This window comes from Schistocerca nitens, chromosome 3 (assembly GCF_023898315.1).
Source record: "Schistocerca nitens isolate TAMUIC-IGC-003100 chromosome 3, iqSchNite1.1, whole genome shotgun sequence".
Taxonomy (NCBI): domain Eukaryota; kingdom Metazoa; phylum Arthropoda; class Insecta; order Orthoptera; family Acrididae; genus Schistocerca; species Schistocerca nitens.
Window position 1 is genome coordinate 828,206,794 of NC_064616.1, and position 26,990 is coordinate 828,233,783.

General features: G+C 40.8%; 2 protein-coding genes across 4 annotated transcripts in view; one reads left to right on the forward strand and one right to left on the reverse strand.

Moving 5' to 3' along the window:
- Positions 1-17,004: 17,004 nt before the first annotated feature.
- On the forward strand, positions 17,005-21,339 carry LOC126249442 (ATP synthase membrane subunit K, mitochondrial-like). Its single transcript, XM_049951096.1, has 2 exons — positions 17,005-17,223; positions 21,008-21,339. The coding sequence occupies exons 1-2, from the start codon at positions 17,137-17,139 to the stop codon at positions 21,077-21,079; spliced, it is 159 nt and encodes a 52-aa protein (XP_049807053.1). The 5' UTR covers positions 17,005-17,136; the 3' UTR covers positions 21,080-21,339.
- Positions 21,143-26,990, reverse strand: part of LOC126248846 (plancitoxin-1) — a 28,408-nt gene continuing 22,560 nt past the window's right edge. For all 3 annotated transcript variants that reach the window (XM_049950266.1, XM_049950268.1, XM_049950267.1), the window contains exons 3-7: positions 23,374-23,620; positions 22,055-22,252; positions 21,866-21,971; positions 21,651-21,792; positions 21,143-21,467 (exon numbers count right to left, since the gene is read on the reverse strand). In XM_049950266.1, coding sequence (XP_049806223.1) covers positions 21,273-21,467; positions 21,651-21,792; positions 21,866-21,971; positions 22,055-22,252; positions 23,374-23,620 — 888 coding nt within the window. In that variant the 3' untranslated portion in view covers positions 21,143-21,272. The remainder of the gene's footprint in view (positions 21,468-21,650; positions 21,793-21,865; positions 21,972-22,054; positions 22,253-23,373; positions 23,621-26,990) is intronic.

Sequence of the window (26,990 nt, forward strand, 5' to 3'; positions counted from 1 at the left end):
CTAAGCTGCATGGAGATGGGCTCAACCTCGGAGAAGACCGAAGCACGAGCGTGGAAAAAAAAACTAAGTTTTTGCCCGGGTGGCCAGATAAGTGAAACTGCAAATGAAATTACTCTGCAGCAAGGGCGCCAAAGTACGCGATTGACTCCTCAAGCGGCCAGGAACCAACAATCCTCATATTCTCTTACACCCTGGACCCAGAGGGCGACAACTCCGCTGTGCCAGAACTCAGCCAACCGTCGCCGATAAATGAAACATTCGCCAATGATGGCCGTATAACAAATTCGGTTAGATACCTCTGACCGTTCCAATGTCGTAGTTTTAATGTTTTACCGTATTCCTCATATTCACGGTACTCACGTGAAATGGTCGTACGGGAAAATCCCCACTTCATTGTTACCTCAGAGAGGCTGTGTCACATCGCTCGCGCCCCGACTATAAGACCATGTTCAGACTCACTTAAATCTTGATAACCTGTCACTGTAGCAACAGTCAATGGTCCAACTACTGCGCCAGACACTTGTCTTATATAGGCGTTGCGGACCGCAACGCCGTATTCTGCCTGTTTATGTATCTCTGTATTTGAATGTGCATACCTATACCAGTTTCTTTGGCGCTTCAGGGTATATCTCTTACATTGGAATATTTACAGCGTTGCATTTCACATGACTAATAGGTCGGAAACCGCACCGTTCTAACATTCTAGCATGTTTTAAGTGCCTTAGGAGTGCATGTGTTTATATTCTCTGCTACCAATATCTTCTTGGTACTGATCCCAGACACTAGAACAATACATTAGAATTGATAGCTCAGTTGATTTATGTAAAATAACTTCAAACTCCGTCCACCTGAAGCTCCATCATGCATAAAAAAACACGCGTTTCTTCTTCTTCTTAATTGTCTGTCATTACATGACAATACTTTCATATCTACTACTAAGGGGTGCTAACCTTCTCGACATGCGCGCATCTGGAGAAATCTTGTTTACTTAGATGAGCACCGTGAGCAAGATTGGTGCAAAGCAGCAGTTATGGACTCCACTCGTTGTATTTGTTCATGAGAGATGAATGTACCAGTCTACTTCTCGCCAGCTGCAGATTAAATCGGTTAGAGTGCTGTAGGGAGGGTTGGTCAAAGACAGTGCGAGGACATCTTCCAGTCTCTGACTTTACCTTAAGCATCAGTGAATGCCCTGTGACTCCCATCCGCATACAGAAAGATCGTAAATTACGCATTATGATCGAAGTGCTAGAAATACGTAGATCACTATCTGGTATATATTGGTGTATATGTTGGAGAATTAACAATGAACAGACGTACTGCACAGTCATCTATCTACATTCCTAATCAAATATATGGTATTCGCAAAGTAGTGGAGGGGCTGTTTAGTGACAATACAGAAATTGGGAAGCATGCTGCCACATCATTGGTCAGTGCTGAAATTATAGCAAAAGTGCTAAAACTCACCGCACTATCAACTGTGATGCTTATTATTACAGTACATCAACGGTGTCTTTTCCATCACATCTGTCCCTGGTACACTGTTGATTACAACATAGTGATCAACTGACACAAGTTGTTTGAGATGGAGAAAGAGTCTTAGTGGAAGGACAACACCTTCTGGGGATGGCTAGCACCGAAACAGTAATCATGTACATGACTGCAATATGAGAAATCAATCGAAACAGAACGCCTAGCCATCAGCTATTCCGTCACTGTGAAAGATGAGTTTAAATGTAGAGGCCGTCAATCACCTTCGGAAAGCAGTTTGGAAACGCTCCACAACGCCATAAAACTCTTCCATTTTCCATATGATGTGCCTGTCTTTACATCGTGCAATGTCTAATTTTCTGTGAGAGCCAATGGATCGAAAGTGTCAATATCAGTTTAGAACCTAACACAGACTTCGAAGTCGTGGTAGAAAAAAAACAAAATGTATAGTGGTGTACAAAGCTGTGTCATCCTCCCCCTACAGACGAGGCGATGGTCTGCACAGAAGGTTGAGTGCATCGATACCTGTATATTGGACAAAGTTAGCGGAGCTTTTATAGTTCATAGTTTTCAGTTCCATGTTGGGTGGTACTTGATAGAATGTTTGGGTGACAGACTTGGAAACACCATGAGACAAGCAGATCTCCTTCGGACTGCAGTACCTGTATGTATTTGGGAGACTCACCACATTCCAGTAGCAAAATCCTCGTCCTTCACCCAGTTCCCATAACTGCTTGCACTGTCTTTTATACTGCCTCTTGTTGCAGGAGAAAGCTTCGTTTTGGCGCTGGCCTTACACATGATACACCATTGGTGGAGCTAGGACATGTTCCCATTTCTACCAAGTTGCCAAAACACTGTCCAGTTGCATTAACTCAGCGCACCCTGTTTCTGCATGGGTTGCAGAAGGTGGTAGATATAGTGCTCTCTGACTTCTTCGCAGTTCCGACTTAAATTGGAACGATCACATGCGGAAAGCTGCAGCAGTGGTGGGGCAGAGTCTAAGGAACAGTTACAAAATGCATAGGGGCTGCCTAAAAAGCAATCTTGGAATTTTATTGTAGCCTATAGGTTCGAAAAGTGTTGAGAGTGGCATGAATATGATTCACTAGTGGCTCTAATCAGTAAAAGCCATCTCCATAGGATCCTGCGCAGATACATGTGTGGTTGAATGGAAAGACTTGTTTCCAACTCGTGGACAGCGTTTCTATCAGAAAGTGTAACACTCCAAATCTGGAAAGCCAGTGTACGTTTCTTAGAACCTCAATCTAGAGTTGCATTTTTTAAGTTATTTGTTGCAGAGCACACCATCTACTGTATGTGATCATTCTCAATCAATCTTCACCTATAACCCAGTGCATATGTTGCAGAACCTGTGACATGACAGAGGGGTCGAATGTGTTGCAAATATTGGACAAATATCTAGCAGCGGCGTGAGGGAGTTGCAAATACCAGTTTCATACCACGTTCCTACGCTGAATCACTTTCTAAATTCGATGATTTTATCACGAGCTTACACAACTGGCGACGTGCACCTCACGCTTTCTCTCTGTTAATACACACCCCAGCGATCACTGTCTATATTCAATGTCGCGGTATTTGTGTGGAAGACCACTTCATTCGCAAGCAATACCATACCCCCGTATGTAAAGCTTTTATAGTTATTAACTTGGATATCGTTAGCCACACTTGTGTGCGCCTGTAGAACCAAGATCGCTTGTGACAGTAACATAGTCACTGCGATCGTGTTTTTAACATCTGGTGGCTTGTTAGATGACTAAATCTCTCTTCCTAAGACACACTGGTACCACTCACAAGAAAAACTTGTGAGATATGTCCATCCACCGCGGATTTTCGCTCAATATTGTTTGATATCACCAGTATTTAGTTACTGGCAAAGAACTATACTTACTCATAGGGGACGTGTGATAGAGTCTCTGTGATTAGGTGGTTACAAAGTATGTGTGTCTTCCGACATTTGCAAAGAAAATGGCTTTGTCCTGTCGTAAGGAAGGTGTGGATTGGACATGGAAAACTGTGATAGCCGTCAGGATAATGAAAGTTCTTTTACGTGGAAAATTAAGTCCAATCGTAAGAATGGTATATACGAGGTGCGGCTAGAAAAAAACCGGACTGATGCTGGAAAAAACATTTATTTACAATTATTTACAATTTCATGTTATCTCCTTCAATGTACTCTCCTCCTCGGTCTCTACACCGCTCCATACGAATTTTCCACTGTTCATAGGAATGCTGCAGATCATTTTCGGTAAGTCCATACATTACTTCCGTGGCTTTTTCTTTTACTGCTTCAACAGTCTCAAATCTAGTTCCTTTCAAAGCTGACTTGACTTTAGGGAAAAGAAAAAAGTCACAGGGGGCCAAATCAGGTGAGTAGGGTGGATGATCTAAGATGGGAATGTTGTGTTTTGCCAAAAACGTCTTCACTGACAACGCACTGTGAGCTGGGGCATTGTCTTGGTGAAGGATCCATGACTTTTTTCTCCACAAATCGTTCCGTTTTCTCCGTACTCGCTCACGTAGGGTAGCCAGGACGCTAATGTAGTAATGCTGATTCACTGTTTGTCCCTCTGGTACCCAATCAATGTGCACAATCCCTTTGATGTCAAAAAAAAAAAAACAATCATCATTGCCTTTAATTTCGATTTTGACATTCGTGCTTTTTTTTGTCGTGGAGAACCAGGAGTTTTCCAATGCATCGATTGGCGTTTAGTTTCGGGATCGTAAGTAAACAACCACGATTCATCGCAAGTAATAACATTTTGTAAGAAGGTGGGATCACTTTCAATGTTTTCCAGGATGTCAGAACAAATCATTCTTCGGCGTTCCTTCTGTTCAATTGTGAGACACTTTGGAACCATTTTTGAACACACTTTGTTCATGTTGAAACTTTCATGAAGAATCTGCCTAACACTTTCCTTGTCAACTCCTGTTAACTCAGACACTGCTCTGATTGTTAAACGGCGATCTTGTCGAACAAGTTTACCGATTTTTTCAATGTTTGCATCAGTTTTTGCTGACAATGGTCTGCCAGTGCGAGTGTCATCACTGGTGTCTTCGCGGCCATCTTTAAATCGTTTAAACCACTCAAACACTTGTGTTCGCGATAAACAATCATCGCCGTACACTTGTTGTAACATTACAAACGTTTCACTTGCAGATTTTCCTAGTTTGAAACAAAATTTGATGTTAACACGCTGTTCTTTCTGTACATTCAACATTTTCCGACGCACAGACAAAACGTCAACTACTTAAAACAGACGCCACGGGCAGACTGAGTGCAGGAGGCAGATGAAACTCGAGCAGTAGGCGGAGCGAGAGTCACGTGACAGGCCACGCGACTTTCAGCCTTATTGCATTCGTTTTATTGTTTCACCAGTACTAGTCCGGTTTTTTTCTAGCCACACCTCGTATATTTATACTTCCAGAGCCACAGCTGTCAGGAGGATGTATTTCCGATATTTCGCTCATTGTCAAATGTCGTCAGATTGAGGCTGCTATCGGAATATTTAATTGTAAGTACAGTGATAAAATATATGTGGTGGTTTGCCAGATCGATTCTGTCTGTGGTGCGGGGCGCGCAGTGACAGTGGCCTGTTGTCGGAACGATTGATGTTTCTGACGTAAGGTGGGAGCTGTTTGAACAGAGGGTGCAGCTGGGGTGCAGGAGTGTAGCTGACCTAACCGTGTCGTCCTCTAGATGGCTGAATACCGAACTAATATTCAGTATGTGTTGGGCAGCCTTCGTGATCGTGTGTGTTCTCTGTGGAAATTTGAGAAGGTTCAATTCGGATGTGTGTCTGTGCTGGACCACTCTTCCCTCCCATCTAAATTGTCCGGTTGGCTGCTTCTGCAGTTATCCCATCGTTATTTGGTTGTGAGAACATCGATTGTGGTGTGTGTTTTGTGCATCTAGATGGTGAAAGACAGCTGGAAGAGACTTCTGCTGGTTCTCTTGACATACGAAACACCTTAGTTGACATTGCAAAGTAGCAGGACGATTTGGAATCTGTTATATCACTGGTATCGGTATTCGTGATTGGAAAAATTAGTACCCTCAACTGTTTCGAGTTTTCATGTAAAGATCTTCGCAGGTGAACTAAGTTAAGTTTCTAGTTACACGGTGGTTTGCAGCACGTTCCGTCTCGCTGCACCTTGCCAAAGTTTTGGGTTTCTATAAATATAATTTCCAGTCGTTATCTTTGGAATTATACTGTGCAAGCTACACTGCTGTACAAGCGATATTGCTGTGTGCTATCGAGAACTATCGCGTAAATGGTATGATATTCTGACAAACCATGTGAAAATACACATGTTTGGTTAATCCTGGAGTTTACAGCTGGGTGTAGAAAGCAAGCAAGCACACAAGTCGGGGCCAGAAACAGTAATGCCTTTGTACAACAGTTTGGAGATTGACTGCTGTCCGTGGAGAGCTCTCTGGTCGTGTGTCTGGCTAGCGTGTGTGTGTGTGTGTGGGGGGGGGGGGGGGGGGAGGGGGGGGGGCAGTTGAATCATGACCATTGTCTGCGATGGATCACTAAGCGACCTCATAGGAAATATCTAGTGCTGCGAGGAGTATATATGGTGTATGTACTTATGCTGTCTCTCTTCGCGATATATGTACCAGACTCTGATGGTCGATAGCTATATGCAGGATGCAAAGATGATGGTTTTGTATGGCGCAGGATCCTACATCGATGCGGTGACATAGCCCGGTTTCACGCTGAAATATTCAAGCTCTCCTCGACAGTAGCAGAGCAGTGTAATTGAGGAAGTGTCTTTCCGTATTTTATGATCTGTAGACCACTTCTGCAGGGTTTAACTGTCACTGCAATATGGCGATGTGTACAAAATACGGCTTGTCCCGGCGGAGGTTCGAATCCTCCCTCGAGCATGGGTGTGTGTGTTTGTCCTTAGGATAATTTAGGTTAAGTGGTGTGTAAGCTTAGGGACTGATGACCTTATCAGTTAAGTCCCGTAAGATTTCACACCCATTTGAACATTTTTTTTTTTTTTGTACAAAATAGTTTTGCCATTGAAAGTCTCGTCTGCAGATAAGAATGGCGAGCAGTGCTCCCACACTTCCAGAGGCAGAAAGGCAGCGGTGAGTTTCTCACCGAAAAATTCAAGCTTTCCTCGACAGTATCACGGCAGCGTAATTGAGTAAATGACTTTCCATATTTGATGATCTGTAGACCACTTTTGCAGGGTTTAACTATCAGTGCAATATGGCGATACTAAATCCTTTTGCCGCTGAAAGTCTCGTCTGCAGAGGAAAAAGGCGGATAGTACTCGCACACCGGCAGCAGCAGCAGTTTCGCACATAAATTCAGTAAGAGCCAATCAGAATGCTCGATTCATTCACAAGACATCCTTTTTGTGGGCATAGGAGCCTCTACAGACTAGTTCGTTTAGATGGGGGAGAAAGGTATCCACGGAAACTTCTGTAAATAGTGTGATGTCTTCTTTATTCGAGTGTTCAGAGACACATCCAAGCTGGCCATCCACATCTGGCTAGACGCTGTCCCTCATCCGTCATTGTGACTATTGAGCATCTCCAGACCAACAGCTGTAGGACACCGAAAATTCACCAAATATTTCAACCTGTACAGGACGGGCATATAGGCAGGCGGCGGGCGTTATGGAATGATTAGGGTTATTTTTAGAGAAAGGCCATTTATTGGCTAAAGCATGTTGAAAGGGGCTACATCGGCCTAGGGAGGTGAGGGTGAGCCAGAGCTTAGAGTTTGGCGAAACATTGTTCGCGAAGCTACCGAAAGTAGTTGTCTGCCAAAACTAAGTCCACAGTGCCGCAGCACCGGGAGAAGCGGGAGATGTTCACTACTACGGGGCGCGCATCCGACTCGCGGGTGAGCAAGAATACAAGAGAGCGGGCCCGTCGACGGGCGGCCGGGTATATTCGACGCACCACGCGGCTTCCTCCGCCCTGATTGGTCAGGACCGAGCAAACCGTGCGGGCAGCATGCAACTTTCCAGAGCGTTGCCTGCTAAGCGACGCATGGGGCGGCGTTACCTCGTCAGCAAAAGAGATAGGCGCGTGTCCAAGGTGCCCTTCCTCGGTGCTGACTTCCTGTTACTAGACCGTCGGATGAAAGAATTTACAGGCAGCTAACACTGCCGGCCGTGGCTTGGCCGTACAAGAAAAATGAAGTTACCGTTTGAAAGCTCATATAATAAAGTAAAATCTCCTACTGTCTGGCTCATCCTCTACAAACCATTTCTCTCGTTTGTAGGACAGTGCTTCGAATTCTGTTTGTGTAATTGTTCTTATATTCCCGTCTGTGCTTAGACACCAGTGTATGTTTCGAATAGTAAGGAAAAACTAACATCCCTGACTCCAGCAGCAGCAGCAAATATAAACTAAGGCCACTGACTGTTTCAGTATGTGATGAACACCACAGCTGCAGTACGACTCAGAAATTTTTCTCTCCCTCTCTGGCAGTGCCTTCAAACAAGCAGCTAGAACTCGAAAAGTAGTGAGCGTCCTGTTTGTAGAGTTACAGAGACATTTATTTTGACTTCCCGATATCGTCGTTTTGGCATGTACATTCAGATAATGCAGCTGATATCGATTTCGGGATCTGTTTCCCACAAAAGCGTGTGAAGTGTCTCAGGGTGGTTTCACAAGGGTGACGCGATCTTTTAGATTCCATGTTCGCACGTGGCAGTAAACATCGCAAAAATTAACGCATACTACTGTGTAGTGATCTTTTTGAAAATAAATTTAGATACATATTAAGTTGGATTTCGCAACTCCTGAAACAGCTCGTGCTCAATGGCTCTTTTTAGAGTCCGTGTTCAAGTGTGGCATTGGGGGTATTCCTCTGAATAAAACGGGTATTTGTTTAACCAACCGCAACTGACGGCGCCTTCAGGCCCAGCAGGATACAAGGAAAAACAGAGGAAGAGCACGTGTTTCGACAGGAAGTTCTTGGATGCATTTGTTCAGACATTAGCATGATATCCGGTCTGTCAGTTGCAGGGCCCCTAGCGGACACCTGTGTGTGGCGCAGCCACTCCTCAAGCTCTCACTGTCCAGTGGACGGCACATGCTTCGCAATCGAACGATTTTTAACAGCGTAATTACGTGCCATGGGCGTTTCTTGACGGTATCCCTTGTGTGATCAGAATAAAAAATACACTCCTGGAAATTGAAATAAGAACACCGTGAATTCATTGTCCCAGGAAGGGGAAACTTTATTGACACATTCCTGGGGTCAGATACATCACATGATCACACTGACAGAACCACAGGCACATAGACACAGGCAACAGAGCATGCACAATGTCGGCACTAGTACAGTGTATATCCACCTTTCGCAGCAATGCAGGCTGCTATTCTCTCATGGAGACGATAGTAGAGATGCTGGATGTAGTCCTGTGGAACGGCTTGCCATGCCATTTCCACCTGGCGCCTCAGTTGGACCAGCGTTCATGCTGGACGTGCAGACCGCGTGAGACGACGCTTCATCCAGTCCCAAACATGCTCAATGGGGGACAGATCCGGAGATCTTGCTGGCCAGAGTAGTTGACTTACACCTTCTAGAGCACGTTGGGTGGCACGGGATACATGCGGACGTGCATTGTCCTGTTGGAACAGCAAGTTCCCTTGCCGGTCTAGGAATGGTAGAACGATGGGTTCGATGACGGTTTGGATGTACCGTGCACTATTCAGTGTCCCCTCGACGATCACCAGTGGTGTACGGCCAGTGTAGGAGATCGCTCCCCACACCATGATGCCGGGTGTTGGCCCTGTGTGCCTCGGTCGTATGCAGTCCTGATTGTGGCGCTCACCTGCACGGCGCCAAACACGCATACGACCATCATTGGCACCAAGGCAGAAGCGACTCTCATCGCTGAAGACGACACGTCTCCATTCGTCCCTCCATTCACGCCTGTCGCGACACCACTGGAGGCGGGCTGCACGATGTTGGGGCGTGAGCGGAAGACGGCCTAACGGTGTGCGGGACCGTAGCCCAGCTTCGTGGAGACGGTTGCGAATGGTCCTCGCCGATACCCCAGGAGCAACAGTGTCCCTAATTTGCTGGGAAGTGGCGGTGCGGTCCCCTACGGCACTGCGTAGGATCCTATGGTCTTGGCGTGCATCCGTGCGTCGCTGCGGTCCGGTCCCAGGTCGACGGGCACGTGCACCTTCCGCCGACCACTGGCGACAACATCGATGTACTGTGGAGACCTCACGCCCCACGTGTTGAGCAATTCGGCGGTACGTCCACCCGGCCTCCCGCATGCCCACTATACGCCCTCGCTCAAAGTCCGTCAACTGCACATACGGTTCACGTCCACGCTGTCGCGGCATGCTACCAGTGTTAAAGACTGCGATGGAGCTCCGTATGCCACGGCAAACTGGCTGACACTGACGGCGGCGGTGCACAAATGCTGCGCAGCTAGCGCCATTCGACGGCCAACACCGCGGTTCCTGGTGTGTCCGCTGTGCCGTGCGTGTGATCATTGCTTGTACAGCCCTCTCGCAGTGTCCGGAGCAAGTATGGTGGGTCTAACACACCGGTGTCAATGTGTTCTTTTTTCCATTTCCAGGAGTGTATATCAATTTAATTACTTCTTTACAAGAGCTGCATCTTCCCAAACAGCGGAGAATGATGACCAAGAGAAATCTAGCTGTTGCAAACTGAATTTTTTTATAAATAAACAGTATGCCCTCTGCTTTTGTAATTGAATTTCCTGTCACGAGAGCCTTCCTCTTCGCCATGGTGCCGCCAGTTTCCATGTGGGGGAGGGGGAGAGGTCAGGGGAGGGTTGGTGGATTTACCAGAGGGAGGAGTTAATTAATTGATGAATTTAATTAAGTAGTCAATCAAATTGATAGAGTGGGAGGAGCTATTCAAATAACTCAGGCCCAAAAGTGTAGCTGTATCAGCGAGGGGGAGGGTTGGAGGTTTCCTGAGGGCTTGGGGGAAGGGGTGGGGGAACAATAGGTTGAGGACTTGTCAATCATACGGAATGATTGTCCCCTAAGGGTCATACCCTGTCAATCAAAAGAGAACGTGGCCACGCAGGGTAGCCACGTGGTCTGTGGTGCGTTGTCACTGCCCACGTGGCTCCCCCATCGGAGGTTCGAGTCCTCCCTCAGGCATGGGTGTGTGTGTTGTCCTTAGCGTAAGTTAGTTTAAGTTAGATTAAGTAGTGTGTAAGTTTAGGGACCGATGACCTCAGCAGTTTGGTCCCATAGAAGCTTACCACAAATTATCAAAAGGGAACAATTGATTTGTCCCTGGGTGCATACTTTCCTCTGATGTAGGCAACCCATACTAACAAATTGTGCTCGTGCTCTCTTTGCCCTATTACTTATTATACAGCAGAGGGCGTATAACAAAACTTGGGAAATGCCAGGTATTACTTGTTTTACTCGACGACTTTCTGTTAGTTACTATGAACTGTAAGCTTTCTGACAGCAAATCACATATCCAGTTGCACAACTGAGACGGTACTCCAGGGTTGGTTCAAATGGCTCTGAGTACTATGGGACTCAACTTCTGAGGTCATTAGCCCCCTAGAACTTAGAACTAATTAAATCTAACTAACCTAAGGACATCACACACATCCATGCCCGAGGCAGGATTCGAACCTGCGACCGTAGCGGTCTCGCGGTTCCAGACTGCAGCGCCTAGAACCGCACGGCCACTTCGGCCGGCGGTACTCCAGGGGCATGGAAGTTGCTTGTGAGGAACAGTTTCAAAATCCTTCTGGAAATCTAAAAATATGGAATCAATTTGACATCCCTGTAGATAGCAACCATTACTTCGTGGGAATAAAAAGCTAGTTGTGTTTCACAAGAGCGATATTTTCAGAATCCATGTTGTTTGTTTGTCAATAAATCGTTTTCTTCTAGATAATTCATCATGTTCGAACACAGTATATGTTCCAACATCCTACTGGAAATCGACGTTAGTGATATGCGTCCGTAAGTCATCGAATAATCCCTATTTCCTTTCTTGGGAACTGGTGTGACTTGCCGCTTTCCAGTCTTTAGGTACGGATCTTTCGACGAGCGAGTGTTTGTATATAATTGATAAGTATGGAGCTGTTGAATCAACATACTCTGAAAGTACCTAACTTATATAAAATCTGGACCAGAGGCCTCACCTTTGTTAAATGATTTAAGCTGCTTAATTACACTGGGAATATCTACTTCAGAGTCACCCATATTAGCAATTGTTCTTGATTCGAATTCTGGCATATTCAATTGCCCTTCTATTGCGAATAAATTTCGGAAAACTGTGTTTTGTAACTTTACTTTTGTGGCATTGTCATCAGTAATATCACCACTGATATCACACAATGAGGGTATTGACAGCATCTTGCCACTGGTGTACTTTACATACGACCTTAGTCTCTTTGGATTATCAGCCAGATTTCGAGACAGAGATTCGTTGAGGAAACTATTAAAAACAATTTGCATTGAAGTTCGCTCTAAATTTCGAGCTCCTGCAAAACTTTGCAAATCTTGGAGGTTTTGCTTTCTTTTGTGTTTGGCATGCTTTTGTCGTTGCTTCTGCAACTGAGCACCTACCTGTTATGTGTACGATGGGGGATCAGTACCATCTCTTATTAATTTATTTGGTAAGTATCTCTCAATTGTTGTCGATATTGTTTGAATTTAAACCACATCTGGTCTACGCTCACACAGTGGAGGCTTGTTTCTTAGGAAAGCGTCAGGCTAATTTTTATCGTTTTTTTTTTAATAGATGTATTTTGCGTTTTGGATTTTGATTTTACGGTAGTCAATCTCGCTACAACAAACTTGTGGTCACTAATGCCTGCATCCATCGTGGTGTTCCCTATTTGTTCAGGGTTATTTTTTCGCAACCATTTACTATTGGTTGATCTCCTAAACTAATTATTCTAAATGATTTTCTGCAAATGCATTAAGTACGATTTCGGACGACATCTTATGCCTACCGACTTTTAAACATGTATTTTCGTCAACGTACCGAGGTTAGACTGAAGTCACCACCAACAATAATCGTATAATTTTTATTTCTCGCAATAAAACTGTCGCATCAAGCGTGAAGTTTTAATTTATTACTTATTTACTACTAACTGTATTCAGGACACATTTTGCAGACAGTATTCACAAATACCGCTAATTGTACCTGCAAAATTATATTATTGTGTGACTCACAATACTGGAGATATGACGCCATAACCACTGAGATGCCTGAAAAACTGTTGCACTATGCATTAACTTTAAATGTAATACTTCGTTGCTGCTAATTCTATTCACAACAAAATTCACAGACAGTATCCACACATGCCACAAAATGTACCCACAGAATTCTATCATTGTACAACATATTGTTCAGGAGATATGATGTCAGGGAAATTGAGTTGCAAGAAATCTAAAATAATGACCAAAAAGAAATTATATATATATATATATATATATATATATATATATATATATATATATATATATATATATATAAACACAGATGATGTGACTTACCGAACGAAAGTGCTGGCAGGTCGATAGACACACAAACATACACACGAAATTCAAGCTTTCGCAACAAACTGTTGCCCCATCAGGAAAGAGGGAAGGAGAGGGAAAGACGAAAGGATGTGGGTTTTAAGGGAGAGGGTAAGGAGTCATTCAAACACCGGGAGCGGAAAGACTTACCTTAGGGGGAAAAAAGGACAGGTATACACTCGCACACACACACATATCCATCCGCACATACACAGACACAAGCAGACATTTGTAAAGGCCTTTCGGCAGTCGTTCTTCCCGCAAACCATACGCGACTGGAACACGAAAGGGAGGTAACGACAGTGGCACGTAAAGTGCCCTCCGCCACACACCGTTGGGTCGCTTGCGGAGTATAAATGCAGATGTAGATAGACATTGGGGGGGGTGGGGGGGGGGGAGAAAAGAAGGTGGACAGAGAGGAGGGTGGAGGAGATGGACAAGGAGACAGGGAAAGAGGAGATAGGCTAAGAGATTGTGAATAAATACATTCCCAGGCAATGCTGGTACTCAGCTAGTTATCTACATAGTAGGTACTAACAGTAGTATAGACATTAGGCATAGTGCAGGAAACTTCAGTATATTCAGTGCACTTGCTAATAATAAATTGTATTATATTGTGGCAATGTGTATGTTTTACATTTATAGGTACAAGTTCTACATTATGCCTGACAAGAAAACATAATAGGAGACTAATTTTTATTAATTTTTTTTGTTCTGTTGGGTGACTTTTCGAGATTTAACCCAAAAAAGTCAGACAAGTGCGAGTAAGACTCGCGATCTGATGGTTCCATACAAACTTAATTGTGTATATGGAAAGTTCTTCCTTGGGTTTGCCATATCTTCTGATTGCATTGACTTAGAAGCTTAATTTCCCTTACACCAGCAAGGAACCATAGAGCTTAGTAAAGTATATGACATAAATTTCAGCTTGATACCTCCACACATGTCTGAGGAAAAAGTGTCTTAACAGATGGACAGCTACACTGACAACAATGTGTTCCGTTTTTATCGCCTGCGTATGGAACCCCAAAAACCGACAAAAAACTTGATTTTTCGCTTTCTTTTGTTTTTTCAATGTTCCGTCATGGTTTTGGTGGCCACTCACGAATTAGATCTCATTCACTCAGAACAAATAGCAAGAATATATATTTAAAAAAAAAAATCTCCAGAATTTTCCAGCAAGGATCCTCGATATAATGGGTTGTAGAAATAAAATGAAGAATCTACTTCATACGCGAAATTTCGGAGACTATTCTCAAGTTCACACGAAATTAGCGAGTCAGAGACAATGTTTCACGCTACAGTGTTCTCAGCGTGAGTAAATGTGTACGGGAAGTTGCTCAGAACAGAAAACATTCTCCGATTTCGCATGAATAAAACTAGAGGAGTTTTTCACAAGCGGAGAACATTCTCGGTTTTTGGGAGTGAGCTCTGTAGCATACTTCGAGCTAAGTTCTGTTGAGGGTAAGTTTTACCGACTTTTTGGTAGTAATGGCAGAATTTATGTTGCTTGGAAGACAAAAAAAAAAAAAAAAGATGTACGTAGCCTAAAGATATACCGTAGGGGGAAACTGTAGAGTTTATATGGTTTAACAATGAAAACTCTATTTTTCTGGCGGACTTTCTTCCAAAGACTCATGAAAGTAGATGGGACGACCTTTCAAACGAAGTGAAAATTAAAACATGTTGCTATTTAGCAGACTCAAGTTTTCAGATTCATGTACAAGAAGACTTAGGTATACATCACGCAACTGTCACTGACATTTTCAGATGTTCATCATCATGTCTTCTCACAGCATAAATCTTATGTTTTATGCTACAAATAAGTTGGCGGATCAGAAAAATTAATAACTGGTTTACCTCAAATCTAGTGATCTGTTTCTCGTAACCAACTGCACGGTGGACCGCTTACATACCTGACACGTGAGCAAACGATTATGCGTCGCATTTACCGAAAATCATCTCGTATTAGGAAACTCTGACAGAGGTCCGGTTTGGAATAGTTTAAAATTTCATGTAATCTTAAGATTTTGTTTGCATGATGTTATCACCTAATTTCAATAGCAAAACAGTTTCCCGCATGTCGAAAATTCGGTAACATGACAAGAAAATGCATTTACATATCCGTAACCGACTTAACTTGTAGCCACACATAAAATTAAATTCGAAACGTAGTGCATCTCTTCCAGAACACACTGATGCCAATTCCATATCTCTTCACTGAATAGTTCGCCTATTTGAGCGAGTTGAATGAAATGTAACATTAAGGGTGCGTTCTGTGGAGGACACGGCAAGCGACACAGAACAAGAACCTTCTCAAGAAGGAGGGGAGGTAGTGATAAGGAACTCCCTCGTCAGAGAGAAGGCTTCGATTTTTTTATTCACAGGAAATTGAGAATTCTCTCAGAGAATGTTCTTTCAAAATGGTTCAAATGGCTCTGAGCACTATGGGACTTAACATCTATGGTCATCAGTCCCCTAGAACTTAGAACTACTTAAACCTAACTAACCTAAGGACATCACACAACACCCAGTCATCACGAGGCAGAGAAAATCCCTGACCCCGCCGGGAATCGAACCCGGGCGTGGGAAGCGAGAACGCTACCGCACGACCACAAGCTGCGGACAATGTTCTTTCGCTCTGAGAATCTTTTCCGGAGAATGTTCTGTTTTTTATTCATACGACCCATTGTGTCGTATGAATGAGAAAGCTAACATTCTCTGGAGAAGATTCTCATGGGAAAAGGCAAACTATTCAAGGTAGAGGTATGGAACTGGCATCCGCGTGTTCTGGAAGAGAGGCACTACGTTTGGATTTTAATTTTATGTGCGGCAACAAATTATTAATACGATTACAGATAGTATACATAAATGCGTTTTCATCCGATGTTACCGAATTTTCGACATGCGGGAAACTTTTCTGGAATTGAAGTTAGGCGACAACATTATGTGAACGAAATTTTAAGATTACATGACATTTCCATGTACTCCAAACCGGAACTCTCTCACAGTTTTCTAACTCGAGATAATTTTGGTTAAATACGATGCGTAATGGTCCGCTTGCGTGTCAAGTACACAAGCGGTCGTTCGCTACGAGAAGCAGATCGCTAAGTTTGTAATAAACCAGTTATTAATTTTTCTGATCGGTTTACTTATTCCTAACGAAACATAATATAAGATTTCTGCTGTCGGAAAACCTGATGAAGACCATTTGAAATTGTCAGCGGCACAGTTGTCTGGTGTATACCTAAGTCTTCTTGTACATCAATCTAAAAACTTGGGTCTGTTATGTAGCAACAAAAACGTTCTAATTTTAATTTCATTTGAATCTCGTTATTTTCGGGAAGAAAGTTAGCCAGATAAATAACGTTTTTATTTTTAAACCCATATGAACTTCTACAGTTTCTCTCTTCAGTACTTCTTCGGCCTACTTGCATCTTTTTTTGCCTTCCAAGCAACAGAAATATTGTGAGTTTTTCTAATAAAACCTCCGTAAAAAGTAACCACAAGAGAACTTAACGCCGCTCGAAGTATGCTACAGAGCTCATTTCAAAATACAGAGAATGTTCTGCACTTGTGAGAAGCTCCTCTAGTTTTATTCACATGAAATTGAAGAAATTTTTTGTTTTAAGCAACTTCTTCCACCCTTTTACTCACACTGAGAACATTCTCGGGTGAATAATACGAATCTGCAATTTGCTTTATTCATGCAAACCTGAGAACTTTCTCCGAAATTTCGAGTATTCTTCGTTTTATTCATACGATACAATGACTGGACGAAGATGGCGAACCGGAAGTATGTTGAAACTGGGTTGGGTGAACACGTCGGGTGTGCCGCGAATTTATGCATGTAAACGTTTTACCGCAGAGAAATCCTAACGCGTGGACTGGCTTTCGTTATTGAACGCCTCCAGTGCTCATATGCAGCACATCTGTCGCTGCATACAGAGTTGTGTGTTTCTGTGCATGAAGTGCTTTGGAATTGGTTCCATTTTCCCGTGCCCGTGCTAGCGAGACCGGCAAGTAAAGCACAGGGGAAAAGGGTGCAGTTTTTGTTTGATTAGGGTAATACCCATTACAATATTTCGCAAGCTATGGCAGGAGACGCCAAAGTAGAAGAGGGCCAATTAAAAGGTCTGTCGAAGTATTTCAATTCAACTACGAATACCGGGAGGGCAAATGTGAGTAACATTTGTTTTGAAGGTTATTTCTAATTCTCAGTAATATTATCTGGGTAGGTGCGCTTCATCACGATATTTGTGATTCTCTGTAACGATGTTAATTTATTGCCCATTTGAAAAGTTAAAAATAGTTTGTAGATAACAGCACACATTAAAACGTTAAAAACCTTGCGCAGTAGCTCATAGCAGTTAATGCTAGACACACTTCTAGTAAGATTTGCTAGCAGTTTCAGGAGGACATTTTTAAGAATTTAAATTTTTTTGCGAAGTCGAATTTGTTCAGTAGTTCACCATCTTAAGGGCCTTTAGTCGGTGGTTCAGTTTACAGTTAGATTTCCCTGAAGCTGTCTATGTAGGTTTGGTATGTTAATTCATGGGTAGAACATAAGCAAGTGATAAGTATGCTGTAGCATGAGTAATGTATTGTGGTAAACAGTTCAAACTTCTGGTTGAAAATTAGTTCAGATACTCAAGTATAAAATTTGCAGTAGCTGTATATTAGAAGTTAAGCTGTGCATGAGACTCGTGTCCTATACCAGATCACTGCCTTTTCCCATGCACTACAAATTTCATCACCCAAATGTGCCTCAAGGACAAATTCAGAACTTAAGTACGTCATGGTCTCCTCCACTTCCCTTCCATATTTTTAGTCCATGCCCACTTAACTCATAACTTATATCGACTCATTCTTTCTTCATAATTTGCTGAGGAGTGAAAAGCTAGAAATTTTTCTTGTTCACTGCCAGTAAATCATGTCTTGCACACAGATTTTTGGCCCAATGGGATTTTTGCATTTGAATCAATCTTCAGGTGTTTCACCATATTAAATATTTACATACCATTATTGTCTTAAGGAGTGGTAGTAAATTTTGGCTTGGATGACCTTTGCAAATTGTTACCTAATGTCTACTGCTGCTATATTAAACATGTGATGGAGGGTGTGTGTCTTGGTAACATTTGCACCATAGCTCTTGCATGGCTAACTGCTGTAGTTTTACTTAAACTAGATAGTGTTCAGATAATTTTTGTTCAAAATTTTAATGCAGTGTGACAAACTTTAAGCTGGAAAATACAGCCAGTCATACAATTTCCAGCTCTTTAATGGGAGAATATCTTGTCTGCATTGTTTCTTCTGCGTGCAGCTTTAAGTGCAATATAGGAAGCTTAAGGTGGATTTGTCTTCAGCTGAGGTTCAATTCTAAAAATTTCTTAAATTTACATACCATGTACCCAATCTGTATTTGTAACATTTATATACTTAACGAATACAAAATGTTCATTTCAAAGATTTGTACAAGTATCATTTAAGATGTATAATACTGAAAAGTAAGTTTTTACACAGTGAAATTTGTGGAGACACACTTAGTTTACTTTATAAGATTAAATTGTTAAATTTAAATTATTCTTAGTGTTACCCGTGGAAGAAGGAATCTAGTTACCGTGTGTGACTGTTAAAAACAGCAAGTCATAGAAATGTAGACTTCATTCAGATCCTTCACAACATAAATCATAAATTCATTCCCTTCGCGGTTAAGTTAAACTGTTGTGATGAGAAGATATGTTCTCAAAAGAGTGATTTAAGATTATCCTCAGAATACTTGGCTCTTTTCTTCTCTGTATAGAGTTAGACTAAACTGCACTTACAGTGTGTGTGTGTGTGTGTGTGTGTGTGTGTGTGTGTGTGCCTTTTCTGTTGCATGCTGCTGTTTGTTCATTGTGTTGATCGTAGCCATTTGGTGATGGTATATGATGCCCAGTGAGAATCATTGCCAGGAATTCTGTTTTTAAGTCAGCATTGGAATCTAATTTTATTGAGTTTCATAAATAAGAAGTTTTAAAATACTTAATACTTCAAAGTGTGTTAATTACATGAATATTATTGTATATAAATTATCGCTGCTTAAAAACTGCAGCCAAGGGGAAACAAAAGTTATTAGTTATTGAGAGATTCCCCCCACCCCTCCCCAATTGATTTTTTGTGGAATGTGTGAATCAGATAATTTTAGTGCAACACATGTCCAAATTTAAACTGCACAATTAATAGGGTAACCATTAGTGGAAATTGACAAATACCAAACCTTGCAAACCCTCTTTACAGGTTTAAAGGCATGCTTCATCTCTTTAAAGGAGGTCAGTTTATGGAGCTTATGATGTAAATACATTTACAGTAGCATCCACTTCAAGAACAGGTTCTAAACTCCAGCAAACCATTGCCATAAGTTTCTGTATAAACCAACTCAGAAGTAACAGCAAAATAAGCACCTGCTGGATTGCATCAGTTGTGAGAGTGGGGGGGTGGGTCATTCCTACAGAGCTCTACAACATTTTCAAGAATGAGACTGGAGCTTCTCATTGCCCGTGAAAGGGTTAAAAGGCTTTCCATCCTGTGCTATTTTTTTATTATTTTCCAATGTTATCCATTGGACAGGACTTGCAGCTACTGCAGTACTTAACACATTTTTTAGATAGAATTGATGCAGATATTTCCAGTGATTGTTCCATTGACAGGTTATTCGTTTTCATCCTTGGCCTGCAAAATTTTTACTTTTTTGTACTCTGTGAACACTATTGATGAAATTTTGTCATTAAATATGAGGGTTGTACAAGAAATGATTGCCCAAATTTATTTTACAGTTAATATATTTTACGTACTTCAAATTTAAGTTTTTCATTCACATGTGTGAGGTTTCAAAACAATTCATACAGATGGCAAAGCAGTAGTGATTCATTAAAATGTTGATGCAAGACACTTGGTACAAGCAACATGCTGTATTGAAGTCTATGTGCAATGATTGAAACTTTTGGGCATTCAAAGATGTGCCCAAGGTGTGGTCTGTTCTGCGGATTGGTGGAACTTGATTCAGAGAAAAGCCTTACATCGGAACTTTGAGACCAGTGGAGAGGCCTTTGTCACAGATCATTACAGGTGAAAAAACCTGTATGCATCACCTTTAGCAAGCAACAAAAAGGCAATCATTGGAATGGCACCATCCACAATCACCAAAAACAAAGAAATACAAGGCAGCTCCCTCTGCTTACAGTAATGACATCTGTCTTTTGGGATATTGACATTCTTATTCTCATTAAAGTGTTGCCCAAAGGGTCGGCCAAGAAGTCAGTGGCATATGTAAAGATTCTAAACAAACTCAAGAACTGTTTGCAGATCGAACAGAATATTTGAAATGTTTATGGTTTCTGCGATATTACCGTTCAGTGCATATCTTGTTTTGTTAATGTGAAAGAAGAAAAAAATCGTGGTTGTAGTGACAGCGTGGTCTGAAGCTTAGACCATTCGAAAAAACTGTCACTGGTATTGCTTTATAGTTTCCATGTTTATGGCGTTTGTCACATGTTGTCTAAATCACTGGTCAAAGCCAATTACTCTTGTTGAATATTCATCTTTCTCCCTATTAACAGTTTTTGTGTGACAAGGGTCCAAACTAAATCTTATTCCCACACAAGTCTTGGAACTTGAGAACACATCACAAGATTGCCTCATCGACCCTATAGGTCAAACCTGGGACTCTACTTGAGCCACTTATGGATTCTCTGAAGTGTGATTGATTACAGGGCAAGAGCTTTTTACTAATGGAATAATACATGCTCATGTAAGGTCATAGAAGTTGGAGGGGACTAATTAGAAAAATAGTACATGTAAATTAAATGTTGATTGATTTTTTTGTCATCAAATTTTAACTCTTGTTCTGAGAAGAAATTGTGGGATGTTATTGGAATGACTCATGTGAGGCATTCTAAACTGATAACTTTTCCTTTTTGTTTTCAGGTAGCAAAGGCTACATATGCTGGTGTTGGTCTTGTTATATTATATTTCATGTTGAAACCAAAGAAGAAGTGATCCAAAGTTTGTGAGGATTAGTACCAAATCTGTAAATAAACTGCAACTTGTGATTTAAGTATTATAAATTCTCAACACAGTGCATTGTATAATTGAATACAGCATTAAATTTTGTAAGAAATTAATTTTTATTAATTAATGAGATGTGTGGCCAAATCTCATGATATTAATACTGTCAGTAATTTCATTGCATTTATATCACGATGTTATAAATGAATATAAATAACAATAAATACACAGTTGCTTGTTTCTCCATGTAAGAGGCTTTGTTGTTAAAATCTTCTGCCACTGGGCAGGAATCAACAGATTGTACAGTACGTCTGTAAGCAATCCATAAATCTTTGTTGGACGTGCACACAGTGCCACCCCCTCTCTTCTTTTGAGATTCCTGTAACATTTGACTAAATGTAGTAATCAGGTGTAATAATTATCACAAGAGTGACTGAACTGTGTGTATGAAAATTACCTAAACAATACAAAAACCAATACTCTATTTAAATTAAGATAATGCACATAAATACGCTAATGAGAGATTCCCTCTAAAGCAACAAAAATGCATCATTGTACTTGCCATTCTATTTATATCACCAATGCAGACCCATGGATTGCTGCTGTTACTTGTAACTGTCCACTTGGAATGATCCTTACTTGAATGGAATTCAGCCACTTGTGATTTTCCAGTGTTGCATGTTACAGCTGCAATGTTCTCAACACTGTTGAAGGAAGGAGTATTTTAATGGCACAGTAAAATTCTAGTTAAGAGTGTAAACTTTCATTTGAACTTACATGAAGTCTGACTGGCACTCCGATGGAAGTTTTCCTTCACCATTCTGCCACGATTCAACAAAGAGGTCAGATTTCAGATTAGGAGCCACCAGATCTGCATACAAATCTGTAAAGTACGTCCATAGCTCATGGCAATATATTGGAGAAATATGTAAAAGAACCACTGCTATTACTCTTCCTTATATTTACCTTCCCCAAAGTGGCGTGATTTTGCAAAAGACCAAAAGGAATCTCCTTTTGTGGATGTAAGTGTAGCTATGTTGAACCAAGGTGCAGCTTCTATCCATTTTTTCTGAGATGCAAGTGATAAATTTGGATATACGTCCTTTAAATTAAAAGGTATCTGTGAACTGTAGAGTTCTGGTTCATTGTACAATAGCTGTTCTCCTGCAAGAAAGAGAATAAGATAATAAGGGAATGATAAAGGATTTAAAATTTGTACTAATTTCAGTACTGCAGTCTGGCAAGATCTGGACAGTTTAGATTACAAGAAATGATAGGGGTAATGAGGTTCCACAGATTTATATGGAAACTCCCAAGTTTCCCCATTCAGTGACACTGATAAATACTGCAGCAATAATATAGGTAAAGTTGTATGTTACAACACCACATGGATAAACTCCCATATATTTTTTGAATGCTCTTTGTTTGTAATTATTGGCAACATCGTGGGGTCATGTTAGTGTCATAAGATGATACTTAAGTCAGTAAATACTAATGTACATAGTTTGAAGAACAAACCTTCAGTGTGTAATGAATGTGTTCTTTGGTTAGTTAACTTATCACCTAATTTCTCTCTATTCAAGAGGCACTATTTCTACCATGTTTTTAGCAAATTATTATTGTATGTGTTGTGTTGGTATTACTGTTTATGAATTTCAGAAGACATGCAAATGACTCGTCCATTTGATAGATGATATATCCTAAACATTTTCAGTGATGGTTGTGCTGCACTCTGTAGCAGATGCTTAAAGTAAACATTTGTATTATTAGAGAAACAAAACAATGAACATCTGTTAACAAACCATATGAAATTTTCTTAAATGGTCCAGGAAATAGATAGAAAATATTTATAACATTGCTTTATTCTGTAAAATGAAACAGGGTTTCACTAAGTTTTGCTTGACAAGCATAACATTCACTCAGAAGAGGGAAAAGTATCATTTTATTGCTAATAGGTGGAATTGGCTTAATCTTTTGAAGTAAAATTCCTTGGGAGAATTAAGACTAAATGCAGACAACTTTTTATAACGAGTAATGAAAGCTCTACCAAAAAAAAAAGTTTCCAGTATACTTTCATATAGATTTAAGCTACGATTGGAAGTAAGATTGGCACTGCTGAATGGTAGAAATCCAATGACATGCTGTTCACTGCCTAGATCACAATGCTTTAAACTGTGTAACAGAAATAGCAGTCTTGCATGATGCTGCATGTGCAAGTATGCAGGGTTTATAATGAAGAATCCTGAGCTCCTCAAAAGATGAAAAAATTGTACTGACTTTCATACCCACAATATCCAGGGATTTGGCAGCCATACTAATGCAGAAGAAACTCTGCCCATAGTGAAGTCCTGTTGCAGGGTACCCATACATCTGTGATGTGCAAGGAACATGAGGGAACTTAGGAACACTGTGAACCAGCCAAAATCCACCATCCATATTTGCCACAACAACTCCTTTTGTGTGTCCTAGATCTAAAGATGAAGTACCATTAACTGGCTCATCATTGTATATTAACCACAGAAGACTGCTATTCTGAAAAAGAACAGATTTACAATGTAATATAGTTTAAATTGTTTTGAAGCAGAATGTTGCACAAGGCCGATATTGCACACTTATGGTGATACATGAGCAGCAGAGAATATAAGTAAGTGAAATCATTGAATTGCAAGTGCAAAACATCAGATTGGAGGGGGGCAGAGCTGTCAGGCACTTGGCATAACACTTGACCTGTTATGAGGATCTAATTTGGGCACAAAGTGAAAAATGTTAATACTAGGAAGAGCACAAGAATGTCATTGAATTAGTGTTATATTAAAAGCTGTTTATATTAAAGGGAAGCTGTTTAAATTATATCAGAGAATAAACCATAGCTTTATATAAATTCATGCTTTCACTTTTAATAGCTCGGTTATTTTACCCAGAAAAAGTAATATTTAGCATGTTAGTATTTCAATCGAAGCACGATGAAGAAAATGCTGAATGAAAAGTTTAGAACTGCTGAAATCAGAAGAGAAGAAAAGTGTGTGTGCTAAAATCATTGTAATTTAGCTTAATGATCCAACATATTTGGGGGTGAGAGGGGAGGGGAGGCAGTTGGTAGCTTCGTTTTTATGGAAAGCACATGTTTTGAATAGAAACCTCTGTATACTTTAGTACAACTATTACTCACATCATTTGTGTGCTTTATAGAACAGGTTGGTAAATAACATTGGAAAATAAACATACATTTTTTACACAGTCAGGTGGGTTACAAAGATTTACATAGATTAAAAAGGCTGACACTTCAGTCACTAGGTATTTTTGGTTCTAAATGCAAGCACCTCTCTAAACTATTTAAGCACAGTCAAATTCTTCTCAATGAACATTAACTTTTAGGGTTGAGGAGGAGGCTGTAGGATTATAGTTTCAGCAAGGTTTGAAGATTGCTACTGGAAGAGAAAGCATGAATCATTCATTGAAGGGTCTTTCTACTTCCAGATATCTTTACTGACTAGACCATTGATCCATTAGCACCCTGTTCTCATCTGTCACAGAATGCACTCAGTGGAAGATGATAATACTCTATACAGGGTGGTTACTGATGTATTTCTCAGCCCAAGAGCACCACTCACCATTTAGCAGTGCAACATGTATTATCATTAAGAAGTATAATGAAGCAGTTTAGTGGGGTGTCCCCCCCCCCCCCCCTCATCTCTGCTCATTTCTTAACATGCACCAACCACAATGGGAGCCACACATGGCATGCTTAATGATGAGAAAAGCCCATGTGAGGACAGCATAAGGGAAAATATGAAACTACCATTAAAAGGTGGCTATTTGGATGTGAAGACATTTGACTGTGTCAGCTTATATAAGGGTAAGCTAAATTTCTAAATCAGATTATAAGCAGCAAGTTATTTCCAGAGGTAGATGTAGACGCAGATCAAAACTATATAAATTGCGGAAAGGGATGAAATTAACAACATGGGACCTGGAAAAGTTCAATAAACTACAGCTCTTTCAGTGTTTCCAACTGAGCAGTAGCCAACAATTAACTGTAACATAGGAAAAGCTCAACCTAGTAGAAATCCTTGGATAAATATATTGACTGACAAAGGAAGAAAATATAAAAGTGGAACAAGTGATGTAGGCAAAAGGAAATACAGGCATTCAACACAAGGTATACAACATATGCATGAGAACTAAACATAAGAAGGAAATTTGATGACACTTATTGAAAAGGAAGTAGATCCAAATGAAATAGGAGGGGTGATACTGCAAGAAGTGTGTCGAAATGAGGTAGCTGGAGTAGATGACATTCCCTCATAATTGTTGAGACCCTTGTGAGATCATACCATGACAAATCTATTCCAGTTGGTGCAATATATGATAAAAGTGAAATACCCTCCAACTTCAAGAATAATGTAATAATTCCAGTTCCAAAGAAGGCAGGTGCTGACAGGTGTGAATATTACTTAACCACCATCAGGGGAAACTAAGTTGTCCCATAACTTGACTTAAAGGGGGGGGGGGGGGGGGGTGGGTGTTGGTTTGATAGAACACATCCTAACACCTCAGGGAATTGTCTGTTTGGTAATGCAAGTAAGTGTGGGAGTAAAAATTGTAGATGGAGACCAAGACTTCACAACAGGAAGCAGGTTCAAAGGGGTGTAGGTTGTAGTACTTATGCAGAGATTAAGAGGCTTGCACAGGATAGTGTGCAGAGCTGCATCAAGAAAGTCTTTGGACAGAATACCAGAAGTCAGTCATTGCTGTATGATGAGATTCTTTGGAAGGGCTTGTTGCTTAAGTGTGTGCATCTGTCTTTCCATATGCAAATAAAGTGTTTAGCATAAAAGTGCGTCCAAGCGTACATCCCCTGCCGCAAAATCCTACTTACAGTACATATTCCAAACAGTAGCAAAATATTCAGTTTAACAGTGCTAATCTATAAAAGATAGCAATCAAAAAATAGGAAAGAAGTCACATCCAGTGATCAAGATCAGCAAAAAGAAGACAGGGGTGTGATAAAGAAGTGCTTGCACTTCCAAGGGGTTCCAAACAATATTCCACAAGGCATTATCCCAGTACAAGTTGTATGCTTTAACATATCTTTGGCTCCTGAACAGATTCATCCAGAGTTTAACGCAAACTTTTAGATTACAGTAATGCTAAGTGCCCGAAATATCCTAGGGTGTGAAGGTATGTGTCTATGCAACTATAATTCACTAAACTGTAAATAATGCAAAAGTTCAAAGAGCAAATTCCACCTTTCCTTAAAAAACCTAAAAAGCGGGAGTAACAAAAGTTGCAGAACTCAAACACTTAGCTTATCATTAAGGTCTATTAATTAACATTAAAAATGGAGTTATTCTTGAAGTATACAAAGTGGTATTGAAACAACTGTGTGTACCCAGAAGTTTACAGCACAACTAAAGGGGAGTTGTTAATAGTGAATCAATGGGTAGGAGCCAACTGCAAGTTTTATCTGTTATAGAATCGTTGGAAACACACTACAGGAAAGAAGTGGATTAATGTTTTGCTTTAAACTGAGAAGTTGGTCAGTACGCAAGTTTTAACGGTACACATAACGGGACATAACAACATAAATGAGCTATTACACACATTAAGTTACTAAACAGGAGAGACATTTAAAGGGCAAGGAGTGTCTTCCCCATCATTTTATAAGGTCTTTTTGCCTTTTGATCGGGTAATTGGCTTTGGGAAGAATATTTAAGTAATTTTATCTAAATATAGTTACTAATCACTGTATTTAAATGCAAGATAGTGATGCCTTAGGTTACTATTATTTATAATACTGAAAAGACAAATATAGTTCCAAAGTATTTGAGAGAATATATGTAGCAAGCTTATGAATAATAAACAAAATCTAGAGTCAAGATTAATAGTTGGTAACAATTTT